We start from the raw sequence: 25,423 nt of genomic DNA, 5'->3' as shown, positions 1-25,423 counted from the left end.
CTGATAAAACTAAATTAATTTTTGATTAGAGGGAAAATGTATAGATGAATAAAAGACTTCATAGCAAGTAGAACCATGTTTGTAAAAATAGAGAATGAATATAGTTGAGAATATGAATTGGAAAATGGGACCCCGCAAGAGAGTATAATAAGTCCAGTACTATTTTCAATAATGATAAATTAAGTGTTTCGTGAAGTGGAAGTGTTGGTGGAGGTGGCACTGTTTGTGATGATAGAGTGATGTGGAAGAGAGGTAGAAATAAGAATTATAGAGAAAGGAAGATTCAAAAAGCGGTAAATAAAGTTCAAGAATCGGGAACTTGGGGTTTAAGATTCTCTGATGGAAAGACTAATGTCATGAATTTTACAAAGAGGAAAGTTCAAAACACGCTACAAATTAAACTTGGTGGAGAAAATATAAGTATTTAAATATTTAGGAATATGGTTTGATAAGAATATGAACTGGTTACCCACATCAGCAAAATAGTGGAGAAAAGTAAAAAGGTGTTAAATATAATGAGGGCTTTGAGGGGTAAAGATTGGTGGGCTGATAGGTTGACATTAAAAACATTATATATCACTTTAATTCCTTCTGTTATTGGTCATGGATGCATTATTTATCAATCTGCTTCAAAAACATTACTTGGGAAAATAGACAGGATCCAATCACAGGCTTTAAGGTTATGTTGTGGAGTTACTAAATCAACTCCAGTGGCAGCATTACAAGTAGAAATGAATGAAAAACCTTTAGACATGAGGAGAGATCAACTGTCAGCAGTTTATTGGGCAAACTTAAAATGATCCAAGCAAGGACATCCAACCCGTCAAGTGCTAATAAACTGCCAAGAAAAAGGGAAGAAAAAAATGAATAGTTTTGGGTATATTATAGGAGAGATATGTAAAAAAGCTCAAATTGACAATATTAACGTTAGCCCTACAGTACCAATTCCTGCAATACCACCGTGGATGTATGACATTCCAAAGGTAAACATGCAATTACTAAAGAATATTAATTTAGATAGTTACCAGATAGAACAAGGGATTAAGGAAATGTTTTTAGACAACAGCATGGTATACACAGATGCATCAAAAACTATAAATAGTAAGGTAGGAGCTGCAGCAGTTATCCAAAAAGAAAACATAGTATTCAATAAAAGAATCGGTGATAAACTAACTTATTTTACGGGAGATTTGGTCGCAATTTATATGGCAGTTAACTGGATAGAGGAAAACAAAGCAAGGAAAGTAGTCGTGTGCTCGGACTCCAGCAGTGCTTTGATGAGCATAAAAAACATAGCATCAGAAACAAGACAAGATATAGTTTATGAAATAGTTCAGACAATCTGCAGAATAAATAAAGCGGGAGGTGTGGTAACATTTCTCTGGGTTCCTGCTCATGTAGGAGTTGTGGGGAATGAATTAGCTGATAGATATGCGAAACAAACAAGCACTAAAACAGAAGTAAACATGGAGATTAAGCACAGGAAAGAAGAAGTGAAGAACATAATTAAGATAGAACACAATAAAAAGTGGCAGGATAATTGGAAGAAGGAAACAAAAGGTAGAGAGTATTACAAAGTCCAGAGGAGAGTAGGTGTAATGAGAGGAGGGGGTAGATTTAGGAAGGAAGAAGACATTATTACTACAATGAGATTAGGATATACATATCTAAATAGTTCACTAAAATTGATAGGGAAACATACTACAGGGCTGTGTGATTTTTGCCATCAGATAGAAAATGTTGACCATGTTTTAATACATTGTAGGAAATACAATAGAGAAAGGGAAATACTGGAAAGTAGGTTGGCGAAAGAAAATATTAGGTTAGCAGTGGAAGATATATTAGGATTGCATTCAGAACACAGAGGATATAAAGCTATATAAACATATTTAAAAACACTGGGTTAAATAAAATAATATAGAATAGGGATCCACCTCGGTCCACACTCCATTACAGTAGGTGGCGCTAATGCATACCAGAAGGTTGCTTGCCAACCGCCATTTAACAGAAGAGGAAGGAAGAGGAAAGAGGAGACGTGAGCAGGACGCTAATAAGTCAGTCTTACTATTTTTTCTCCAGTTTTGAATATTTACGTCGAATACAATACACTTGATTTTTTTATTTAAAGATATATTCGTCTCGAAGCGCCAGAAGCACTGTGCCGCTTCTCGTGCTATCTTTGCTTGTTAATTAGCTTAGCTCGCTCGTTAGCTTAGCTTGTTAGCTGCTAACAGAAGACACAAAAGTTATCAACACATCGCTAAGTAGAGATCAAGTGTGAGAGTAAAGTGTTGTGATTGTGTGAAAATGTCTACATTACAAATGTTGAGAGCGTTGGTGGATCAGCGACTAACTGCTGCCGTTGAAGAAATATTTGTAGTGTTAGAAAGAACGATAGCAGAATACGAGGCGGAACTTTCTCGAACAAAGGAGGAAAACAATCAACTACTGGACGCTATTTTTAAGAAACATCAAGTTGTGTCACAGAGACAAGGTTTGTTTCCTTCTTACTCTCACATATTTACTAAGTGTATATTTAATTATTAACACGTTTCTTCAATAGGAAGATGCTTTGTCTTGTGGGGATGATGCAATGCTTTGATTTAGATTCTTCATGAAAACGAGACAGTTTGAGGTTGATGTTCCTCTCAGTTTGTAACAATGTGTGATTGATTGATTGAAGGAGTTATGAGAAGTTTGCATAGGAAAGGCTAAAAATTAATCACGGTACACATTCACTGCTACAAGAAAGCCTGAGATGGTTTCAGTTTAAATATTTGTTCACTCACACAGAACACAGTACTATGTAGAAAGTAGCATTTAAATTACAAAAATACTGCTAAAAAATAAAATAAAAAAAAGCAAAAAGCTTTATATTCCCAGTTACAATCTGTAATGTATTTTCAAATTGCCTTTGAAGGAAGTAAGGGAATTACACTCCTTAATGGCTATTGATCGGAAGATCCACATTTTGGTGGTATAGCAGGCAAACAAATTAGAACCTTTTTTGCGGTGAAATCTGTACAACTACCTCTGGTGTTATAATGGTCAATATGTTTTACATTTTGGAAGTATCTAGTCAGCTGCATGGGTATTTTGGTAGAATGGTGTATGTTACTGTACGGTATCAGATTGATACCTAAATTTGTGGTCTCATCCAAAACTAATGTAAAGTATCAAACAATAGAAGAATCAGTGATTATTACATTTTAACAGAAGTGTAGATAGCACATATTAAAACAGAACATAAGCAGAAATTACTAGTAAATGAACAGGTAGATGATTAATCAATTTTCGACCACTTGTCCTTAATAAATTTGACAAAATAATAGAATATAAATGACACAATATGTTACGGCATATGTCAACAGACTAAATTAGGAGCCTTTGTTTGTTTACTTACTACTAAAAGACAAGTTGTCCAGTATGTTCACTATTTTATTTAAGGACAAACTTGCAATAAGAAACATCTGTTTAATGTACCTTAAGATTTTTTTTTGTTTAAATAAAGCCAATAATGCAGTTTTTTGTGGTCACTTTTATTTAGAAAAGTATCAAAATACATTTTGGTTCAGGTCCCGTTACAAAAATATTGGTATCGGAACAACACTAGTAAGAACATAATTTGTCGGTTGATTCTTTGACTACATTAGTAGTCATTTTTTCACTAGAGAGATTAGTCTCTATGATGCAACCAAGATAGGTAATCAAATTTTTGTTTGTTATAATATTGTCACCCACTTTGACTGTGAAGTAATTTTCTTTTCTGAGGATAGGAATTGACCCACAGACCTAGGTACTTGCAAGTACCAGGGGCGAGTATTAATGCGCCAGTTTGTCATTGAAAGCTTTCCGAGTCTTGGTCTTGAGGATTGGAGCTTTGCTTGTTTTGTGGCCGTCAGCCTCGGTTCTATGTTCTTTACAGGTACAAAAAAAAATGGAATGATCACTTAAGCCGCATACAGTAGTTCCACTTGTGGTGATCTTAGAATGGTCAGAAGTAACAACGAGGTCTATGAAGGTTTAAAATAACTCACTCACCCTGGTAGTTTGCTTAATGAGCTAAGTGAGGCAATGTTGGTGGCACAGCTTAATGAAAGTTTTAAAAATGGGTGCATCCTCTCAGGACATATCTGTGTTCCAGTCCCCAAGAAGATGTAAACATGTATCAAGTTGTTTACAAAAATCTCACACACTCACCAAGTACATTTTATACTGTAATCAAATGTAATTAGTTATAATTTTATTTCCTGATTCTGACTTACATGCATCAATAAATGAAAGTAAACATTTATGTTCAACAACCAAAGTAGTCAACACTTGAATTATTAAAAGAACATATAGATGACTGACTTTCCTTCAGCGTGTCGTAGATGGTCTCCAATTCCTAAAGAGGATTTGTTGAGGGAGATACTCCATAAAACACCACATAGTAAAACATGTTTTTGGTAAAAGTTCCTTTTGGCCCAGCCAACAAAATGACCACCAAAACATATTTTGCATGATAACAAAAACATACTATGAATGTTTTTTTTAAGTGATTTTTAAATTACATTTTTTTAAATTTTGAAGATATTGAAGTTATAGTAATGACAAAATCATGATAATATTATGGTTAAGTTTAGAGATAAAGAGTAGGTGTAACAGATGGTATACAGAATAAAATATTTACACACTTTACATCAGTGAAGTTAAGAATGCCTCAATCAATGCTGCCTCGTACTTATAACAACTTTTCAAATTGCCCCTTATCAAATTTCCAAGTCTGTTGTTGTACTCACTGTACCACTTTTGAATTGATTTTAAGAAACAAGTAGGTATTTCCCGTGTTTTTATTGGTTGTTTTGCTACACACGTTTATCCCAACACAGGAAGGAACACAAGTAATGACATTGTGTTAACAGTGTCAGTTCAAAAACTTTTTCTATTCTCTCTTTATCTTATTTACTTATTTACCCAACAGACGTCCAGCAGCCCCCCCATATTAAAGAGGAAGAGGAGGATCCACAGCCCCCCCACATTGAAGAGGAAGAGGAGGAAGAGTGTCTTCTAGGACAGGAGGAGGCTGATCTCAGCAAGTTTCCACTGACTGTTGTCTCTGTGAAGACTGAAGAGCATGAAGACAAACCACCTGAGTCCTCACAGCTTCATCACAGTCCAAGTAAGCACAACATCCACATATCATTTTACTCTCAGGGCATTCAATCCATCACAACTGGACTCTTCACTTTGTCTTAAAAGACGTTTGTCCTCTCATCCAAGTAGGATTCATCAGTTCATGCTCATAAACTTAAAGGGGAACATAATCACCAGACCTATTTAAGCGTCAATATATACCTTGATGGTGCAGAAAAAAGACCATATATTTTTTTAACCGATTTCCGAACTCTAAATGGGTGAATTTTGGAGAATCAAACGCCTTTCTGTTAATCGCGCTGGAGGCGATGACGTCAGAAGGTGACGTCGCCGAGGTAACACACCCACCATTTTCATTTTCAACATATTACAAATACCGGGTCTCAGCTCTGTTATTTTCCGGTTTTTTGACTATTTTTTGGAACCTTGGAGACATCATGCCTCGACGGTGTGTTGTCGGAGGGTGTAACAACACTAACAGGGAGGGATTCAAGTTGCACCACTGGCCCGAAGATGCGAAAGTGTCTGCCGCCAGACCCCCATTGAATGTGCCAGAGTGTCTCCACATTTGACCGGCGATGCTAAGGCAGACATGGCACAGAGATGTATGGATAACCTGCAGATGCATTTGCAACAATACTCAATGAAATCACAAAGGTGAGTTTTGTTGATGTTGACTGCCAGCTAATCGATGCTAACATGCTACGCTAATCGATGCTAACATGCTATGCTAATCGATGCTAACATGCTATTTACCGGCGGTGCTAAAGCAGACATGGAACAGAGATGTATGGATAATCTGTAGATGCATTTGCAACTATATTATGTTTCCTTCCACCCACATTTAATGCAAAAAAAAAACACTTATCAATCGACAGATTCAAGTTGCTCCAGTGTCAAAAGATGCGAAAGTCCTGATCGTTTGGTCCGCACATTTTACCGACGATGCTAACGCTGCTATTCGGCCATGCTATGGCTATGAAGAGCGTCAATAGCTATTTGCTCAATAGCTTCAGTTTATTCTTCAATATTTTCATACTCCAACCATCTGTTTCAATACATGCGTAATCTGTTGAATCGCTTAAGTCGCTGAAATCCGAGTTTGAATCTGAGCTAATGTCGCTATATCTTGCTGTGCTATTCCCATTGTTTGTTTACATTGGCAGCACTGTATGACGTCACAGGGAAATGGCCAGTGTCTTCGCAGAGAGCGAAAATAAGGCACTTTAAAGCTTTATTTAGGGATATTCCGAGACCGGTAAAAAAATTTTAAAACTTCAAAAAATACAACAAGCCACTGGGAACTGATTTTTATTGTTTTTAACCCTTTTGAAATTGTGATAATGTTCCCCTTTAATGAGAAGAACTGCAGTTTTTTGAGAAATGTTTTTTATTGTTCACAATCATTATAAAATACATGACGATTGATATATATATATATATATATATATATATCAACCAATCAATGTTTACTTATATAGCCCTAAATCACTAGTGTCTCAAAGGGCTGCACAAACCACAACACAAACCACTACGACATCCTCGGTAGGCCCACATAAGGGCAAGGAAAACTCACACCCAGTGGGACGTCGGTGACAATGATGACTATGAGAACCTTGGAGAGGAGGAAAGCAATGGATGTCGAGCGGGTCTAACATGATACTGTGAAAGTTCAATCCATAATGGATCCACACGGTCGCGAGATGCCAGTCCAAAGCGGATCCGACACAGCAGCGAGAGTCCCGTTCACAGCGGAGCCAGCAGGAAAACATCCCAAGCGGAGGTGGATCAGCAGCGCAGAGATGTCCCCAGCCGATACACAGGCAAGCAGCACATGGCCACCGGATCAGACCGGACCCCCTCCACAAGGGAGAGTGGGACATAGGAGAAAAAAGAAAAGAAACGGCAGATCAACTGGTCTAAAAAGGGAGTCTATTTAAAGGCTAGAGTATACAAATGAGTTTTAAGGTGAGACTTAAATGCTTCTACTGAGGTGGCATCTCGAACTGTTACCGGGAGGGCATTCCAGAGTACTGGAGCCCGAAATGAAAACGCTCTATAGCCCGCAGACTTTTTTTGGGCTTTGGGAATCACTAATAAGCCGGAGTCCTTTGAACGCAGATTTCTTGCCGGGACATATGGTACAATACAATCGGCAAGATAGGATGGAGCCAGACCGTGTAGTATTTTATACGTGAGTAGTAAAACCTTAAAGTCACATCTTAAGTGCACAGGAAGCCAGTGCAGGTGAGCCAGTATAGGCGTAATGTGATCAAACTTTCTTGTTCTTGTCAAAAGTCTAGCAGCCGCATTTTGTACCAACTGTAATCTTTTAATGCTAGACATGGGGAGACCCGAAAATAATATGGTACAGTAGTCGAGGCGAGACGTAACAAACGCATGGATAATGATCTCAGCGTCTTTAGTGGACAGAATGGAGCGAATTTTAGCGGTATTACGGAGATGAAAGAAGGCTGTTTTAGTAACGCTTTTAATGTGTGACTCAAAGGAGAGAGTTGGGTCGAAGATAATACCAAGATTCTTTACCGTGTCACCTTGTTTAATTGTTTGGTCGTCAAATGTTAGAGTTGTATTATTAAATAGAGGTCGGTGTCTAGCAGGACCGATAATCAGCATTTCCGTTTTTTTGGCGTTGAGTTGCAAAAAGTTAGCGGACATCCATTGTTTAATTTCATTAAGACGCGCCTCCAGCTGACTACAATCCGGCGTGTTGGTCAGCTTTAGGGGCATGTAGAGTTGGGTGTCATCAGCATAACAGTGAAAGCTAACACCGTATTTGCGTATGATGTCACCTAGCGACAGCATGTAGATGCTGAAGAGTGCAGGGCCAAGGACCGAACCCTGGGGAACTCCACATGTTACCTTAACGTAGTCCGAGGTCACATTGTTATGGGAGACGCACTGCATCCTATCAGTAAGATAAGAGTTAAACCAAGACAGGGCTAAGTCTGACATACCAATTCGTGTTTTGATACGTTCTAATAAAATATAATAATCGACGGTATCGAAAGCGGGCTTCACGGTGGCAGAGGGGTTAGTGCGTCTGCCTCACAATACGAAGGTCCTGCAGTCCTGGGTTCAAATCCAGGCTCGGGATCTTTCTGTGTGGAGTTTGCATGTTCTCCCCGTGAATGCGTGGGTTCCCTCCGGGTACTCCGGCTTCCTCCCACTTCCAAAGACATGCACCTCGGGATAGGTTGATTGGCAACACTAAAATTGGCCCTAGTGTGTGAATGTGAGTGTGAATGTTGTCAGTCTATCTGTGTTGGCCCTGCGATGAGGTGGCGACTTGTCCAGGGTGTACCCCGCCTTCCGCCCGATTGAAGCTGAGATAGGCGCCAGCGGCCCCCGCGACCCCACAAGGGAATAAGCGGTAGAAAATGGATGGATGGATGGATGGTATCGAAAGCAGCGCTAAGATCGAGGAGCAGCAACATAGATGACGCATCAGAATCCATCGTTAGCAGTAGATCATTAGTCATTTTTGCGAGGGTTGTCTCCGTGGAGTGATTTGCCCTGAAACCGGATTGAAAGGTTTCACATAGATTGTTAGACGCTAAGTGTTCATTTAACTGCTACGCAACAATTTTTTCGAGGATTTTTTAAATAAATGGAAGGTGAGACACCAGTCGGTAGTTTACCATGAGGTCAGGATCGAGGTTAGGTCTTTTAAGAAGAGGATGAATAACCGCTTTTTTGAATGCTAGGGGAACAGTGCCCGAGGAAAGTGATAAGTTTATAATATTTAGCACTGATGGACCTAATAATACAAAGAGCTCCTTGATCAGTTTCCCGGGAAGAGGGTCAAGTAAATATATATATATATATATATATATATATATATATATATATATATATATATATATATATATATATATATATATATATATATATATATATATATATATAAATCACATTCTAACTCATAAATGTAAATAAAAGTCCACATGCAATGGAGCCATGGTCCATTGCATGGTCCTCTATAACAGTGGTCCCCAACCTTTTTTTATCCTTCATGAAAAAGGGAGGTTTTTGTGTTTGGTGCACTAATTGTAAGTGTATATTGTGTTTTTTTATGTTGATTTAATTAAAAAAAAAAAAAAAATGTTTTGGGGACCACTGCTCTATAACCATCCAAAAAGCGCCAACAATGCTCGATTTGCATTCCGTGGCTTGGATACCAACTAAGTATTAGTGATATTGTTATTATAAGTGCTAAAGCAGACAAACTATTTATAGCTTGTGTGTCTATGTTGACATCACCGGCTGGTGAGGTCCTTCCTCGCCTCGGTGCTGGTGAAAGATTATTCCAGATCATGAATTGTGCCTCTCACCTGGATAGTAGAAGGATGAGGACGTACTCTGACAAGTTGGTACCCTTTGACAGCCAATTTAGGCCCAAAAAGACGCTTGGATTCACCCCCCATACCGTGCGACGATTATGAGTCTTTCTTCATCCAAACGGGAATATAACACGAGTCTATTAGTCTGCGTCATAGTGACAGCAGACCTTATACAGTAAGTGTTGTTTTACAAAGTAGGTTGGCTCTCAGGAAGTCTGCAGTGTGTAATATTCAGTGATGTTAAAAAAAAAAGGATGCTTTTTTGAAAGTAATGCGCTAATAAGCAAAAAGATGTAAATATTCCATCTTTTTAAAATTGTACTTGTTACTAAATTACATATATACCTACTGCATGTACATATGACCTTAAAGGGCTACAGAAATGAGATTTTCTTGTTTAAACGGGGATAGCAGGTCCATTCTATGTCATACTTGATCATTTTGCGATATTGCCATATTTTTGCTGAAAGGATTTAGTCGAGAACATTGACGATAAAGTTTGCAACTTTTGGTCGCTAATAAAAAAGCCTTGCCTGTACCGGAAGTAGCAGATGATGTGCGTGTGACGTAACGGGTTGTGGAGCTCCTCACATCTGAACATTGTTTACAATCATGGCCACCAGCAGAGAGAGCGCTTCGGACCGAGAAAGCAACGATCTCCTCATTAATTTGAGTGAGGATGAAAGATTCGTGGATGAGGAAAATGAGAGTGAAGAACTAGAAAATAATAATAAATAAAAAAAAGACTATACAGTAGGAGCGATTCAGATGTTATTAGACAAATTTACTAAGATAATTCTGGAAAATCCCTTATCTGCTTATTGTGTTACAAGTGTTTTTAGTGAAATTATATGGTCGTACCTGTACAACCTGAAGGTCGGCCCCGCACCTTTCTTCTTCACCAGGCGACGGGTGGTGGCGATGCCTATCTCTGCCCTTGGCAAGGGACCCTCTTCGAAACACGATCTTTCGAAATGATCGCTGTATAATACACTGTACTTTGTGTGTGTGGTCCAATCCAACTGTGTTCGCTTGACCGCTTTTTTCCATAGTAAAGCTTCACCGTCATCTTTCGGGAATGTAAACAATGAAACACCGGCTGTGTTTGTGTTTCTAAAGGCGGCCCCAATACACCGCTTCCCGCCTACAGCTTTCCTCATTGATGTCTCCATTATTCATTGAACAAATTGCAAAAGATTCAGCAACACAGAAGTCCATAATACTGTGGAATTATGTGATGAAGAGAGACGATTTATAGCTGTGTACGGTGCTGGAACAAAATGTCCTCTACAATGCGTGACGTCAAGCACACGCGTCATCATGATAGCATGATACTTCCGCACAAAATTTAAAATTGCAATTTAGTAAACTAAACCGGCCGTATTGGCATGTGTTGCAATGTTAAGATTTCATCGTTGATATATAAACTATCAGATTGCGTGGTCGGTAGTTGTGGGTTTCAGTAGGCCTTTAATGGAGGTGTTTGGATGCTTTTTAAAGGCCTACTGAAATGAGATGTTCTTATTTAAACGGGGATAGCAGGTCCATTGTATGTGTCATACTTGATCATTTTGCGATATTGCCATATTTTTGCTGAAAGGATTTCGTAGAGAACAACCACGAATACTTGAAGTTGGCAAGATGGCGGCGCCCGGACGGGCTGCGACACTGCGGTGCTCTTGCTAAAGATGGAACATTTGGCGGAAATGCCGGACAGGTCTGCAGACTTCATGGCTGGCTCGCATCGTGGTCACTCCGTGATCACGTACGACCGCCAGACACTTCTGGATATGGACATATCGGGCCGTTTTGGACTGATAGACGCGGGCCGTTTTGGACTGATAGACGCGGGCTTGTTCGACGTGCTAACTAGCATGGGAATACGTCGGCGGCTACATCCAGCGGCCTGTGAAGCAGCGGAGTCTAGTAGCAGCGGGGGCCGTCTACGGAGCAGACGCCAGCGGTGTGATCGGAAACGCGGATGCCGAGCGGGGCTTAAAACAAAGCAGAAGGCTAATCCCCACAGAACACTTCCCTCCATCCTTCAGCCGCATTTAAATTGAAGATGCGAGATTACTGGTCTGGGTAAGGAGTCTGTTAAATTAGAACAAGTTTTTTCTGCTTTGAGTGTTTCAGAGTTGGACATGTGTTTTACTGAGGTGGCTAACTATGATGCGTGCAGTTTATCAAAGCAACAATCAAACAATCGGAACATTCCCGTCGTATCAATTCCTAGATATGGTCGTAATTATACTAAATGCACTGGGCATAATAAACACAACATTATTAATATTGCTACTACGGCTAATTTGATCAAAAATTCCCTGAAACAGCCCACTACCTATAATATAGGTTTTTTAAACATAAGATCATTGTCTCCCAAAACGTTATTAGTTAATGATATTATCAGAGACAACAATCTTAACGTCATCGGTCTCAGCGAAACCTGGCTTAAACCAAACGACTTTTTTGCGCTAAATGAGGCATGTCCTCCTAACTTTACACATGCGCATATTGCCCGTCCGCTTAAAAGGGGTGGGGGGGTCGCACTAATATACAACGGAAACTTTAACCTTAGTCCTAACATAAATAATAAATATAAATCGTTTGAGGTGCTTACTATGAGGTCTGTCACACCGCTGCCTCTACACCTGGCTTTTATCTACCGCCCCCTAGGGCCCTATTCGGACTTTATCAATGAATTCTCAGAGTTCGTTGCTGATCTAGTGACACACGCCGATAATATAATCATAATGGGGGACTTTAATATCCATATGAATACCTGTGGTCTCACACAAATAATAAATGAACCCACGCATCGCAACGGTAATACGATAGACCTAGTGCTTGTCAGGGGTATCACCGCTTCCAAAGTTGCGATACTCCCGTATACTAAAGTATTGTCCGATCATTACCTTATAAAATTCGAGGTTCAGGCGCGTGTTCGTCAAACTAATAATAATAATAACTGCTATAGCAGCCGCAACATTAATACAGCCACAACGACAACTCTTGCTGACCTACTGCCCTCGGTAATGGCACCATTCCCAAAATATGTGGGCTCTATTGATAACCTCACTAACAACTTTAACGACGCCCTGGGCGAAACCATTGATAACATAGCACCGCTAAAGTTAAAAAAGGCTCCAAAAAAGCGCACCCCGTGGTTTACAGAAGAAACTAGAGCTCAGAAATTATTATGCAGAAAGCTGGAACGCAAATGGCGCACGACTAAACTTGAGGTGCACCATCAAGCATGGAGTGATGGTTTAATAACTTATAAACGCATGCTTACCTTAGCTAAAGCTAATTATTACTCAAATCTCATCCACCGTAATAAAAACGATCCTAAATTTTTGTTTAGTACGGTAGCATCGCTAACCCAACAAGGGACTCCTTCCAGTAGCTCCACCCACTCAGCTGACGACTTTATGCAATTCTTTAGTAAGAAAATTGAAGTCATTAGAAAGGAGATTAAAGACAATGCGTCCCAGCTACAATGGGGTTCTATTAACACTGACACGATTGTATATACAGCGGATACTGCCCTCCAAAATAGTTTCTCTCGTTTTGAGGAAATAACATTAGAGGAATTGTTACAACGTGTAAATGGAATAAAACAAACAAGATGTTTACTTGACCCTCTTCCTGGGAAACTGATCAAGGAGCTCTTAGTATTATTAGGTCCATCAGTGCTAAATATTATAAACTTATCACTTTCCTCGGGCACTGTTCCCCTAGCATTCAAAAAAGCGGTTATTCATCCTCTTCTTAAAAGACCTAACCTCGATCCTGACCTCATGGTAAACTACCGACCGGTGTCTCACCTTCCCTTTATTTCAAAAATCCTCGAAAAAATTGTTGCGGAGCAGTTAAATGCACACTTAGCGTCTAACAATCTATGTGAAACCTTTCAATCCGGTTTCAGGGCAAATCACTCGACGGAGACAGCCCTCGCAAAAATGACTAATGATCTATTGCTAACGATGGATTCTGATGCGTCATCTATGTTGCTGCTCCTCGATCTTAGCGCTGCTTTCGATACTGTCGATCATAATATTTTATTAGAACGTATCAAAACACGAATTGGTATGTCAGACTTAGCCCTGTCTTGGTTTAACTCATCTTACGAATAGGATGCAGTGTGTCTCCCATAACAATGTGACCTCGGACTACGTTAAGGTAACGTGTGGAGTTCCCCAGGGTTCGGTCCTTGGCCCTGCACTCTTCAGCATCTACATGCTGCCGCTAGGTGACATCATACGCAAATACGGTGTTAGCTTTCACTGTTATGCTGATGACACCCAACTCTACATGCCCCTAAAGCTGACCAACATGCCGGATTGTAGTCAGCTGGAGGCGTGTCTTAATGAAATTAAACAATGGATGTCCGCTAACTTTTTGCAACTCAACGCCAAAAAAATGGAAATGCTGATTATCGGTCCTGCTAGACACCGAACTCTATTTAATAATACAACTCTAACATTTGACAACCAAACAATTAAACAAGGCGACACGGTAAAGAATCTGGGTATTATCTTCGACCCAACTCTCTCCTTTGAGGCACACATTAAAAGCGTTACTAAAACGGCCTTCTTTCATCTCCGCAATATTGCTAAAATTCGGTCCATTCTGTCCACTAAAGACGCTGAGATCATTATCCATGCGTTTGTTACGTCTCGCCTCGACTACTGTAACGTATTATTTTCGGGTCTCCCCATGTCTAGCATTAAAAGATTACAGTTGGTACAAAATGCGGCTGCTAGACTTTTGACAAGAACAAGAAAGTTTGATCACATTATGCCTGTACTGGCTCACCTGCACTGGCTTCCTGTGCACTTAAGATGTGACTTTAAGGTTTTACTACTTACGTATAAAATACTACACGGTCTAGCTCCATCCTATCTTGCCGATTGTATTGTACCATATGTCCCGGCAAGAAATCTGCGTTCAAAGGACTCCGGCTTATTAGTGATCCCCAAAGCCCAAAAAAAGTCTGCGGGCTGTAGAGCTTTTTCATTTCGGGCTCCAGTACTCTGGAATGCCCTCCCGGTAACAGTTCGAGATGCTACCTCAGTAGAAGCATTTAAGTCTCACCTTAAAACTCATTTGTATACTTTGGCCTTTAAATAGACTCCCTTTTTAGACCAGTTGATCTGCCGTTTCTTTTCTTTTTCTTCTATGTCCCACTCTCCTTTGTGGAGGGAGTCCGGTCCGATCCGGTGGCCATGTACTGCTCGCCTGTGTATCGGCTGGGGACATCTCTGCGCTGCTGATCAGCCTCCGCTTGGGATGGTTTCCTGCTGGCTCCGCTGTGAACGGGACTCTCGCTGCTGTGTTGGATCCGCTTTGGACTGGACTCTCGCGACTGTGTTGGATCCATTATGGATTGATCTTTCACAGTATCATGTTCTCGTAGTCATCATTGTCACCGACGTCCCACTGGGTCATTGTCACCGATGTCCCACTGGGTGTGAGTTTTCCTTGCCCTTATGTGGGCCTACCGAGGATGTCGTAGTGGTTTGTGCAGCCCTTTGAGACACTAGTGATTTAGGGCTATATAAGTAAACATTGATTGATTGATTGATAATGTTCGCAACTTTAGGTGCTAAGAGAAATGTCCTGCCTCTACCGGAAGTCGCAGTCGATGACGTCACATGTTGATGGCTCCTCATATATTCACATTGATTTTAATGGGAGCCTCCAACAAAAAGAGCTATTTGGACCGAGAAAACGACAATTTCCTCATTAATTTGAGCCAGGATTAAAGATATGTGTTTGAGGATATTGATAGCGACGGACTAGAAAAAAGAATTAAAGATATGTGTTTGAGGATATTGATAGCGACGGACTAGAAAAAAGAAAACAAGTTAGAAAAAAAACGCGATTGCAATCGTGTCGCATTGAGATGGATTCATATGTTTTTAGAGACATTTACTGGGATAATTCTGGGAAATCCCTTATCTTTCTATTGTGTTGGTAGTGTTTTAGTGAGTTTAACAGTACCTGATAGTCGGAAGTGTACGTCCACGGCTGGGTGTTGACGTGCAGTGTCTCGGGGAAGTCGACGGCAGCTGTATGGGAGGCACAAGTTCAGCTGATATCCGGTAAGAAGCGACTTTTTAACCACAATTTTCTCACCGAAACCTGCTGGTTGACATTCGGTTGGGATCCTTGACCGCTGTGATCCATAGTAAAGTTTCACCTCCGTAAATTTTAAACAAGGAATCAACGTGTGTTTGTGTGGCTAAAGGCTAAAGCTTCCCAACTCCGTCTTTCTACCTTGACTTCTCCAATAAAAATTGAACAAATTACAAAAGATTCAGCAACACAGATCTCCAAAATAATGTGTAATTATGCGGTTGAAGCAGACGACTTTTAGCTGTGTGTGTACGCAGTGCTTATATTCATAACAGCCCGTGACGTCACGCGTACACGTCATCATTACGCGACGTTTTCAAGAAAAAAGTCCCTGGATATTTAAAATTGCAATTTAGTAAACTAAAAAGGCTGTATTGGCATGTGTTGCAATGTTAATATTTCATCATTGATATATAAACTATCAGACTGCGTGGTGGTAGTAGTGGGTTTCAGTAGGCCTTTAAGTTCATTGTAGGCAGAATCAATCAATGTTTATTTATATACTCCTAAATCACAAGTATCTCAAAGGGCTGCACAAACCACAACGACATCCTCGGTAGAGCCCACATAAGGGCAAGGAAAAACTCACACCCAATGGGACGTCGGTGACAGTGACGATGACTACGAGAAACCTTGGAGAGGACCACATATGTGGGCAACCCCCCCCCCCCCCCCCCCCCCCCCATTTAGGGGACTGAAAGCAATGGATGTCGAGCGGGTCTAACTTAATAGTCCATTTCACAGTGGATCTAACATAACGGTGAGAGTCCAATCCAAAGTGGATCCGATATAGTAGCGAGAGTCCCGTCCATAGTGGAGCCAGCAGGAAACCATCCCAAGCGGAGGCGGATCAGCAGCGCAGAGATGTCCCCAACCGATACACAGACGAGCGGTCCATCCTGGGTCCCGACTCTGGATGAGCGGTCCATCCTGGGTCCCGACTCTGGACAGCCAGTACTTCATCCATGGCCACCGGACCTGAGTGGGGGGCAGAGGAGAAAAAGAAAAGAAAAGAAACGGCAGATCAACTGGTCTAAAAAGGGGATCTATTTAAAGGCTAGAGTATAAAAAATTGGTTTTAAGATGAGACTTAAATGCTTCTACTGAGGTAGCATCTCAAACTGTTACCAGGGAGGGCATTCCAGAGTACTGGAGCCCGAACGGAAAATGCTCTATAGCCCGCAGACTTTTTTTGGGCTCTGGGAATCACTAATAAGTCGGAGTCCTTTGAATGCAGAATTCTTGCCGGGACATATGGTACAATACAATCGGCAAGATAGGATGGAGCTAGACCGTGTAGTATTTTATACGTAAGTAGTAAAACCTTAAAGTCACATCTTAAGTGCACAGGAAGCCAGTGCAGGTGAGCCAGTATAGATATATATATAGGTGTGTATGTTTATAAAGGTATATACAGAATAGGCGTAATATGATCAAACTTTCTTGTTCTTGTCAAAAGTCTAGCAGCCGCATTTTGTACCAACTGTAATCTTTTAATGCTAGACATAAGAAGACCTGAAAATAATACGTTACAGTAATCGAGACGAGACGTAACAAACGCACGGATAATAATCTCAGCGTAGCTAGTGGTCAAAATGGAGCGAATTTTAGCGATATTGCGGGGATGAAAGAAGGCCGTTTTAGTAACGCTCTTAATGTGTGCCTCAAAGGAGAGTGTTGGGTGGAAGATAATACCCAGATTCTTTAACCGAGTCGCCTTGTTTAATTGTTTGGTTTATTATTACTGGTTTAACAGAACGTATACATATTTTTAAATGTCAATTTTTTTTTCACAGTGACTAACTGAGATAGGCTCCAGCGCCCCCGAAAGGGACAAGGGGTAAAAAATGGATGGATAATTATATTGAATAAAAATGGTGGTGAATGGTGTCTGTCTATCTGTGTTGGCCCTGCGATGAGGTGGGGACTTGTCCAGGGTGTACCCTGCCTTCCGCCCGATTGTAGCTGAGATAAGCGCCAGCGCCCCCCGCAACCCCGAAAGGGAATAAGCGGTAGAAAATGGATGGTTAGGATTTAGTTTGCCTTTCATGCAGCTCCCAGTGTGCTGTCTCGTACACACACTGGGAGCTTGTGCAAGTGTGCAGTCATGTTCTTGTTGTCATGATAGAATATACATTCAGTGATAACTAGGGATGTACGCTTTGCTTTTTCACTCGGGCACTGGTGCTACTAAATGAAAACATTTAGAAGCACGGAAAAAAATTGAAGTAATACGAAGTGTTCTAAATAAAAATTATAATATTAGCACTCAAACCACATATACAGTAACACACGTGCACTCATACAAATAAGACCTAATTTAGCTTTTTATAGCCAAAAAATTGTCAGCAGTAAGTCAGACACGTTTCCAGTGAGGTTTGGACTCCGCCAATTACCGATTCTGTTCATAACAAAATATACTCTTCTTTACTTTATTAATGAATTCAAATTAAAACATCAACTCATTCCAATGTTCTGTGGCATATTCATTTGATTAAAAATTAAAAACAATTACTTAGTCATCAATAAAAACAGCAAATTAATAAAAATGTAAGTAAATAAAATGTTTCTCTTGATCCGTCCATTGCAAGGGGTTGACCGCTAACAACAATACAATTGAATGGCAGCAAGAGATGTCGCATAAGGGCTGTGACATACATTTACATCGACAATATATTCAAATGTGTTTTATTTTCCTATGACAAGATCCCAGAACTCTCAAAAATAACAACTGTTGAATTGAAATAAACTAACTAAATAAAATGAAATATAATAGATCAAGTAACCATTATTTGTTGACATTCTGTTTCAAAGCCAAAGGGAGCAACGGCGGAGGCATGAAAGAACCGCATGCAGCTCCAGGGCCGCGTGTTGCAGACCCCTAATCTAACGGTTTGTACCAAAATGGATACATGGATGATACAGCAGGGGATTGGGAGAATGTTATGTGGTCAGATGAAACCAAAATAGAACTTTTTGGTATAAACTGAACTCTTCGTGTTTGGAGGAAGAAAAATACTGAGTTGCATCCCAAGAACACCACACCTACTGTAAAGCATGGGGGTGAACACATGTTTTGGGGCTGTTTTTCTGCTAAGGGGACAGGACGATGAATGGGGCCATGTATCGTGAGATTTTGAGCCAAAACCTCCTTCCATCAGTGAGAGCTTATTTTCCACCATAATTTACAAATAAATTCTTAAAAATTCCTACAATGTGAATTCCTGGATTTCTTTTGACATTCTGTCTCTCACAGTTGAAGTGTACCTATGATGAAAATTACAGACCTCTGTCATCATTTTAAGTGGGAGAACTTGAACAATCAGTGGCTTGCTAAATACTTTTTTGCCACACTTTGTGTGTGTGTGTGTGTGTGTATATATATATATATATGTATATGTATATATATATATACATATATATATATATATATATATATATAATATATCGATTTTTTTCGATTCAACGTGATTCTCGATTCAAAAACGATATTTTTCCGATTCAAAACGATTCTGTATTCATTCAATACATAGGATTTCAGTAGGATCTACCCCAGTCTGCTGACATGCTGGCAGAGTAGTAGATTCAAAAAAAAAGAAGCTTTTATAATTGTAAAGGACAATGTTTTATCAACTGATTGCAATAATGTACATTTGTTTGAACTATTAAACGAACCAAGAATACGACTTATTTTATCTTTGTGAAAACATTGGAAACAGTGTGTTGTCAAGCTTATGAGATGCGATGCAAGTGTCAGCCACTGTGACACTATTGTTCTTTTTTTTATTTTTTATAAATGTCTAATTATAATGTCAATGAGGGATTTTTAATCACTGATATGATGAAATTATAATTAATATTGATACTGTTGTTGATAATATTCATTTTTGTTTCACTACTTTTTGTTTGTTCTGTGTCGTGTTTGTGTCTCCTCTCAATTGCTCTGTTTATTGCAGCTCTGAGTGTTGCTGGGTCAGGTATGGTTTTGCAATTGGATTGCATTGTTATGGTATTGCTGTGTATTGTTTTGTTGGATTGATAAAAAAATACATTAATTAAAAAAAAATCGATTTAAAAAAAAAGAGAGAATTGATTCTGAATCGCACAACGTGAGAATCGCGATTCGTATTCGAATCAATTTTTCCCCACACTCCTAATAAATATATATATATATATATTTAAAAAAATTAAATAAAATATATATATATAAATATTTATTTATTTAAATTATGTTTTTCAGTATTTAATTGAAATGTATTATGTTTGCAGATGATACACATGTATATTTTTGAGGAGAAGTTGATTCAGCTAAAAAAATGTTTTGATACTTATAAGTTATCATTAAATGATAAGAAAACTAATTTTGTGGTGCTTAGTAGTGTAAGGACAAATTGTTAAGCAAATCTAAAATTAAATCAAGTGGAAATTGATAGAGTAAATGAAGCTAAATTATTGGGAAGAATAATTGATAGTAAATTATTTTGACTATATACCTTATTTTTCGGATTAAAAATCACATTTTTTTCATAGTTTGACCAGGGGTGCGACTTATACTCTGGAGGGACTTATGTGTGAAATTATTAACACATGACTGTAAAATATCAAAAAATATTATTTATCTCATTCACGTAAGAGACTAAATGTACTGATAGAAAAGGAAGTGGCACATTGTCTACTTTGGAGTTGGCAGAGTTATTTAGAAGCGACATAGAGGAAGAAGATTTCATGGGATTTAGCGATTAAGAGTGACAGATTGTTTGGTAAACGTATAGCATGTTCTATATGTTATAGTTATTTGAATGACTCTTACCATAATATGTTACGTTAACACACCAGGCACCTTCTCAGTTGGTTATTTATGCCTCATATAACGTATACTTATTAAGCCTGTTGTTCAGTATTCTTTATTTATTTTAAATTGCCTATCAAATGTCTATTCTTTGTTTTGGATTTTATCAAATACATTTCCCCCAAAAATGCGACTTATACTTTAGTGACACTTATATATGTTTTTGTCTCCTTCTTTATTATGCATTTTCGGCCGGTGCGATTTATTCTCTGGAGCGATTTATAATCTGAAAAATATGGTAAAGGGAAACATATCCAATTCCATTGCTACTCTTTATAAAGTAAAACATGCTGAATAAGACATGTCTGCATATGTTATATTATTATTTTATTTTTCAATATTTAACATATTGTGTTGAAGTTAGGGGAAATGGTTTTAAAACAAATAATTCAACTGCAAAAAAGGGTCATTAGAATAATACACAAAGTGTGCTACTATGGACATACCAATCCATTATTTGTAAGAGCTAATGTGCAAAAATTTTCAGAAATTGTGTTTTTAAAAACCTTGGAAATTAGGTTTTGAGTAAAGCAACAGTCTTCCAGCTTGTATTCTTAGGTTATTTCAATTAAGAGGAGAAAACTATCATTCACGGGGGATATTGATTTTTGAAATACGTAACGTAAGAAGGAATTTAAAATGTAAATGTCTTTCAGTTTTAGGAGTTAAGTGGTGGAACTTGCTCAGTGATGAGTTGAAGACATGTAGTTCTCTCACTGGGTCCATTTCTACACTCTCAGTTACATTAACATTGATATTATACATGTGGGCCAATAGATAGAAATGCTGTTAAGTGTAGCTTTGATGTGGCAAGCTACTTTTGCAGTGCAGTTTGCTACAGTTCTCTGAGGATAGCTTATCTACATTTAATTGAGAGTGACTTGTAGCTTTACTTACTACATTTTCCAGGTCGTTTGCCCATCACTGTCTATTTGGCCTACCTCACATGGGAATAGTTTGAATACTGCAAACTCCAATACAGTATCACCTCATTTGTGTTTTATAATCTGCAGACGTCCAGCAGGTGTCAGCAGGGAGTCATGAAGAGATTTCCTCCAAGCAGCAGGAGTGGAGCTCCAGTGTGGGACAGGAGCTACAGGCCCCCTCCCACATTAAAGAGGAAGAGGAGGAACTGTGGGAGCAGCTTCAAAGGTTGGAGGAGGCTAATGATGAAGATGAAGCTCATTCCTTACAGCTTCATCACAGTCAAAGTGAGGAGAACAGAGGGGCGGAGCTTGTAAGTCAACACATCACAGAAGCTGATGGAGAGCATTGTGAAGATATAAAGTCAGAACCAGACAGCATCTTTGCTCCACTGTCAGACATGGACCACATGATGTCAGACTCTTCTGATCACAGTGACCACATCCAAAAACCTTTGGAGAGTAAAAATGACTCTAAAGGTGATACGAAACATCACACTAAAAACAAACACTTTGACTGCTCCGAATGTGGAAAATCATTTAGACAGAAGAGTCATTTTACAGAACACATGAGAATACATACTGGAGAAAAACCTTTTACTTGCTCTGTTTGTAAGAAGAGTTTCTCCAGAAAGCCTGACATGACCAAACACATGAGAACACATACTGGAGAGAAACCTTTTACTTGCTTTGTTTGTAAGAAGAGTTTCTCCAGGAAGCTTGACATGACCACACACATGAGAACACACACTGGAGAGAAACATTTTCCTTGCTCTGTTTGTAAGAAGAGTTTCTCCACAAAGCTTGTAATGACCAGACACATGAGAACACATACTGGAGAGAAACCTTTTACTTGCTCTGTTTGTATGAAGAGTTTCTCCAGGAAGGTTGACATGACCACACACATGAGAACACATACTGGAGAGAAACCTTTTACTTGCTCTGTTTGTGAGAAGCGTTTCTCCACAAGGCAACATATGACCAGACACATGAGAACACACACTGGAGAGAAACCTTTTTCTTGCTCTGTTTGTAAGAAGAGTTTCTCCAGAAAGCCTGACATGTTCACGCACATGAGAACACACACTGGAGAGAAACCTTTTACTTGCTCTGTTTGCATGAAAAGTTTCTCCAGAAAGCCTGACATGTCCACGCACATGAGAACACACACGGGAGAGAAACCATTTTGTTGCACTGTGTGTGATAAGATGTTCCGGTATAATTATCAGGTCAGTAAACACAAGTGTGTAACAGTCATGGAAGCTGCAGGGATTTAGAAACACCTAAACAGTGTTTGTGCAAAATGTAGTTTAAAAACACAGCATGTTTAATATGAATGTATATTTGATGTATGTGTGCTTCTCATGTTCTACTGTTATATGTTGTCCTGGAATTACTTTTTAAGTCGTGTGAATGAATTGAATATTTTATATGCAGCTACTATTTTTTTTGTCGTCTCATCTTTGAAGAGGACATGTTAATATTTTCATTTGTTTTTGTGTCTTATAAAATCGAAAAAGTTTTCCATTGCATTTCATTGATGTTATTATCCAAGTATGAATGAATAAAATATTTAACAAAACGTGGACTAGCAGCATTGTTACATCATGGATGTTAACTACTGCTAAACATCAAAAATGAAGAAAAAATCTGAAGTTAGCAACATATCACTGAACTTTAGAGCTATCGCGAGTGGAGTTGGTTGTTTGTTTTATTCATCAATAAATACAATTGGAAAGTAGAAAAAAGTACTTTATAGTTGCAATGCATACTGAGATGACATATGTGCCATTTTGTGTTTTACACCCCAGCATCTATTCAAGCAGCAAGCAGCAGCACATTTACTGCTGAGAGACAGACTCAGCTGCACACATTTTATTTAGAAAAGAGTAAGGTTGGAAACTTATCTTGTTGCCTTATTTGTGTTTAATCTTAGTAAATGTTGGGGAAGATTTTCATTGAACGAAACAGATTTTTAGTATTTTATTTTGACAGTAAAGCAGATAATTTATTCTTATGTTTGAGCGTGACTTCCTGTCCCACAGAAGCAGATCTGAGCTACATTGACCTGCCGCATTGTGCCGTCTGGCAAATATAGAAGCTCTGCTTATATTTAGCGCAGGGTTGTGGTACGGCACCGACAAAGGGTTCGGCAGCAGTGGAAATCGACACATTGACTTGAATTGAAATTGAAAAAGTCCTCGCCACATCCAGTGCATATCCGGAGTATCGGTAGGCGCATTTGTATATTTGCACACACTGTTTAGCTGTGACAATCCCATTCAAGAGCAGACAAACATTTAAAGACAGAACAGGATCGCTAACGGGTCTGCCAACTTCCGGCGCTCCTTACAAAAAAGGGAAGAAACAGGTAAACGCTAGGGAGAGAGGTGAGTAAAATCATACTTGCCAACCCTCCCGGATTTTCCGGGAGACTCCCGAAATTCAGCGCCTCTCCCGAAAACCCCCCTGGACAAATTTTCTCCCGAAAATCTCCCGAAATTCAGGCGGAGCTGGAGCCCACGCCCCCTCTAACTCCATGAGGACCTGAGTGACGTGTCTGAGAGCGTGTCTGCCCAATGACGTCATAACTGTAGAATGATCGAGGGCGAGTTCTTGGTTTCTTATGTGGGTTTATTGTTAGGCAGTTTCATTAACGTCCTCCCAGCGCAGTAACAACACACAACAACAGCAGTCACGTGTGCATCTCCCGTAAGGCAGTTCGTCTGCCGTAAACAGCATGTGACACTCTTAAATAGGATAATACTGCCATCTACTGTACATGCACCACAACACCTCCAGGCAAATTCTACCCTTTACTAATCCTCCTACATTTACATCCCATCTCCCCAGATTGTAAATAACCTAATGTAAATAATCGAATGTATTTCTAATGTATATACTTGTTCTTATGCTATCCGAACTCACTATGCTCTCTGCTGGCTGTACATATCCTACTAAGTAAGACTACACTGTTTCAATATCCATTTCTCTGTTGATGCAATTGTTGATGACTGAAGTACTGATATCAATCAAAGCTCCTCATCCCACCCCCCGGATTGTAAATTATTCAATGTATGTACTATGATGATTAACTTGTGTGATGACTGTATTATGCTGACATTATATATTTGTACCATGAATTGATTAACGTGGACCCCGACTTAAACAAGTTGAAAAATGTATTCGGGTGTTACCATTTAGTGGTCAATTGTACGGAATATGTACTGTACTGTGCAATCTACTAATAAAAGTTTCAATCAATCAATCATGCATTTGTAACAATAAAATCTACTTTAGAAAGTGCAGTGCACAACTGCACACACAACAGCTGTAAATATACTCCTCCCCTCTTAACCACGCCCCCAACCACGTCTTCCCCCACCTCCTGAAATCGGAGGTCTCAAAGTTGGCAAGAATGGTAAAATGAAAAACATAATATTCAGTCAAAGCTTAGGCCCCTGGGGAGGTGCTCCAGACTGAGGCCGAGGGAAGAAATAGAAAAACCTCATAGCCATTGCACACATAAACATATGTGTAAGAGAGAAACATCAAAGAACACAAAGGAAATTAAAAGAGCAGAGCTGATGCAACCAGCTGCCACTCCAGCAGTGCTATTTCTACATACTGCTATAAAAGTTAAAGAACGACAACAAAAATAATTAACCAATAATATATATTGTGCACATACGATTGCAACTTACATAGACAAGCAACCAAACAAAAACATAATTTCAACACTCCTATACGCTGTGGGGGCCTCTGCGGTGTTCCACACCATCATCTGCTGGGGTGGGAGGAGCATGGCCAGAGACAGGAGCAGACCAAGAGAGCCGCCCACCAACTCTTGGCCAGTGTCCAGTCCGCATGGATGAGCGAGAATGCGTGCAAGAAGACCGAGGTGTCCAATACCTACTCATTCAGCCAAGACACTGTGAAGCTTGTCCGTAACCGGCGCTCAGCGCCAGCTCCGCAGCCCTGTCTCTTCATCTTCATCTCCTCCAGTCTAT

At 39.5% G+C, this 25,423-nt stretch overlaps 3 protein-coding genes across 10 annotated transcripts in view; 2 read left to right on the top strand and 1 right to left on the bottom strand.

Moving 5' to 3' along the window:
• The window catches only part of LOC133545492 (major histocompatibility complex class I-related gene protein-like), a 291,962-nt gene that overhangs the window by 47,625 nt on the left and 218,914 nt on the right, over positions 1-25,423 (top strand). The window lies entirely within an intron of this gene.
• LOC133545389 (gastrula zinc finger protein XlCGF57.1-like) overlaps positions 1-25,423 on the bottom strand; it is a 262,634-nt gene that overhangs the window by 181,925 nt on the left and 55,286 nt on the right. The window lies entirely within an intron of this gene.
• On the top strand, positions 1,984-24,655 carry LOC133545417 (zinc finger protein 25-like). Of its 3 annotated transcripts, XM_061890996.1 has the most exons (4): positions 1,987-2,494; positions 4,964-5,161; positions 18,456-18,533; positions 21,504-21,649. In XM_061890996.1, exons 1-3 carry the CDS (start codon positions 2,308-2,310, stop codon positions 18,524-18,526), a joined length of 456 nt encoding a protein of 151 aa, XP_061746980.1. In that variant the 5' UTR covers positions 1,987-2,307; the 3' UTR covers positions 18,527-18,533; positions 21,504-21,649. The 3 variants fall into 3 exon arrangements, with proteins under 3 accessions (XP_061746978.1, XP_061746980.1, XP_061746979.1); XM_061890994.1 differs by lacking the exon at positions 18,456-18,533 and having other exon boundaries at positions 1,984-2,494; positions 21,504-24,655; XM_061890995.1 differs by lacking the exon at positions 21,504-21,649 and having other exon boundaries at positions 1,988-2,494; positions 18,456-18,856.

Source organism: Nerophis ophidion, linkage group LG28, assembly GCF_033978795.1.
Source record: "Nerophis ophidion isolate RoL-2023_Sa linkage group LG28, RoL_Noph_v1.0, whole genome shotgun sequence".
Taxonomy (NCBI): domain Eukaryota; kingdom Metazoa; phylum Chordata; class Actinopteri; order Syngnathiformes; family Syngnathidae; genus Nerophis; species Nerophis ophidion.
The sequence above is the reverse complement of the archived record's forward strand: the minus strand, read 5'-3'. Positions and strand labels throughout refer to the sequence as shown.

Coding starts and splice junctions, on each gene's coding strand:
- LOC133545417 (XM_061890994.1), top strand. CDS start 2,308: ATGTCTACATTACAAATGTTGAGAGCGTTGGTGGATCAGCGACTAACT. Junction 2,495..4,963: donor AGTTGTGTCACAGAGACAAG/GTTTGTTTCCTT, acceptor TTTACCCAACAG/ACGTCCAGCAGCCCCCCCAT. Junction 5,162..21,503: donor ACAGCTTCATCACAGTCCAA/GTAAGCACAACA, acceptor TATAATCTGCAG/ACGTCCAGCAGGTGTCAGCA.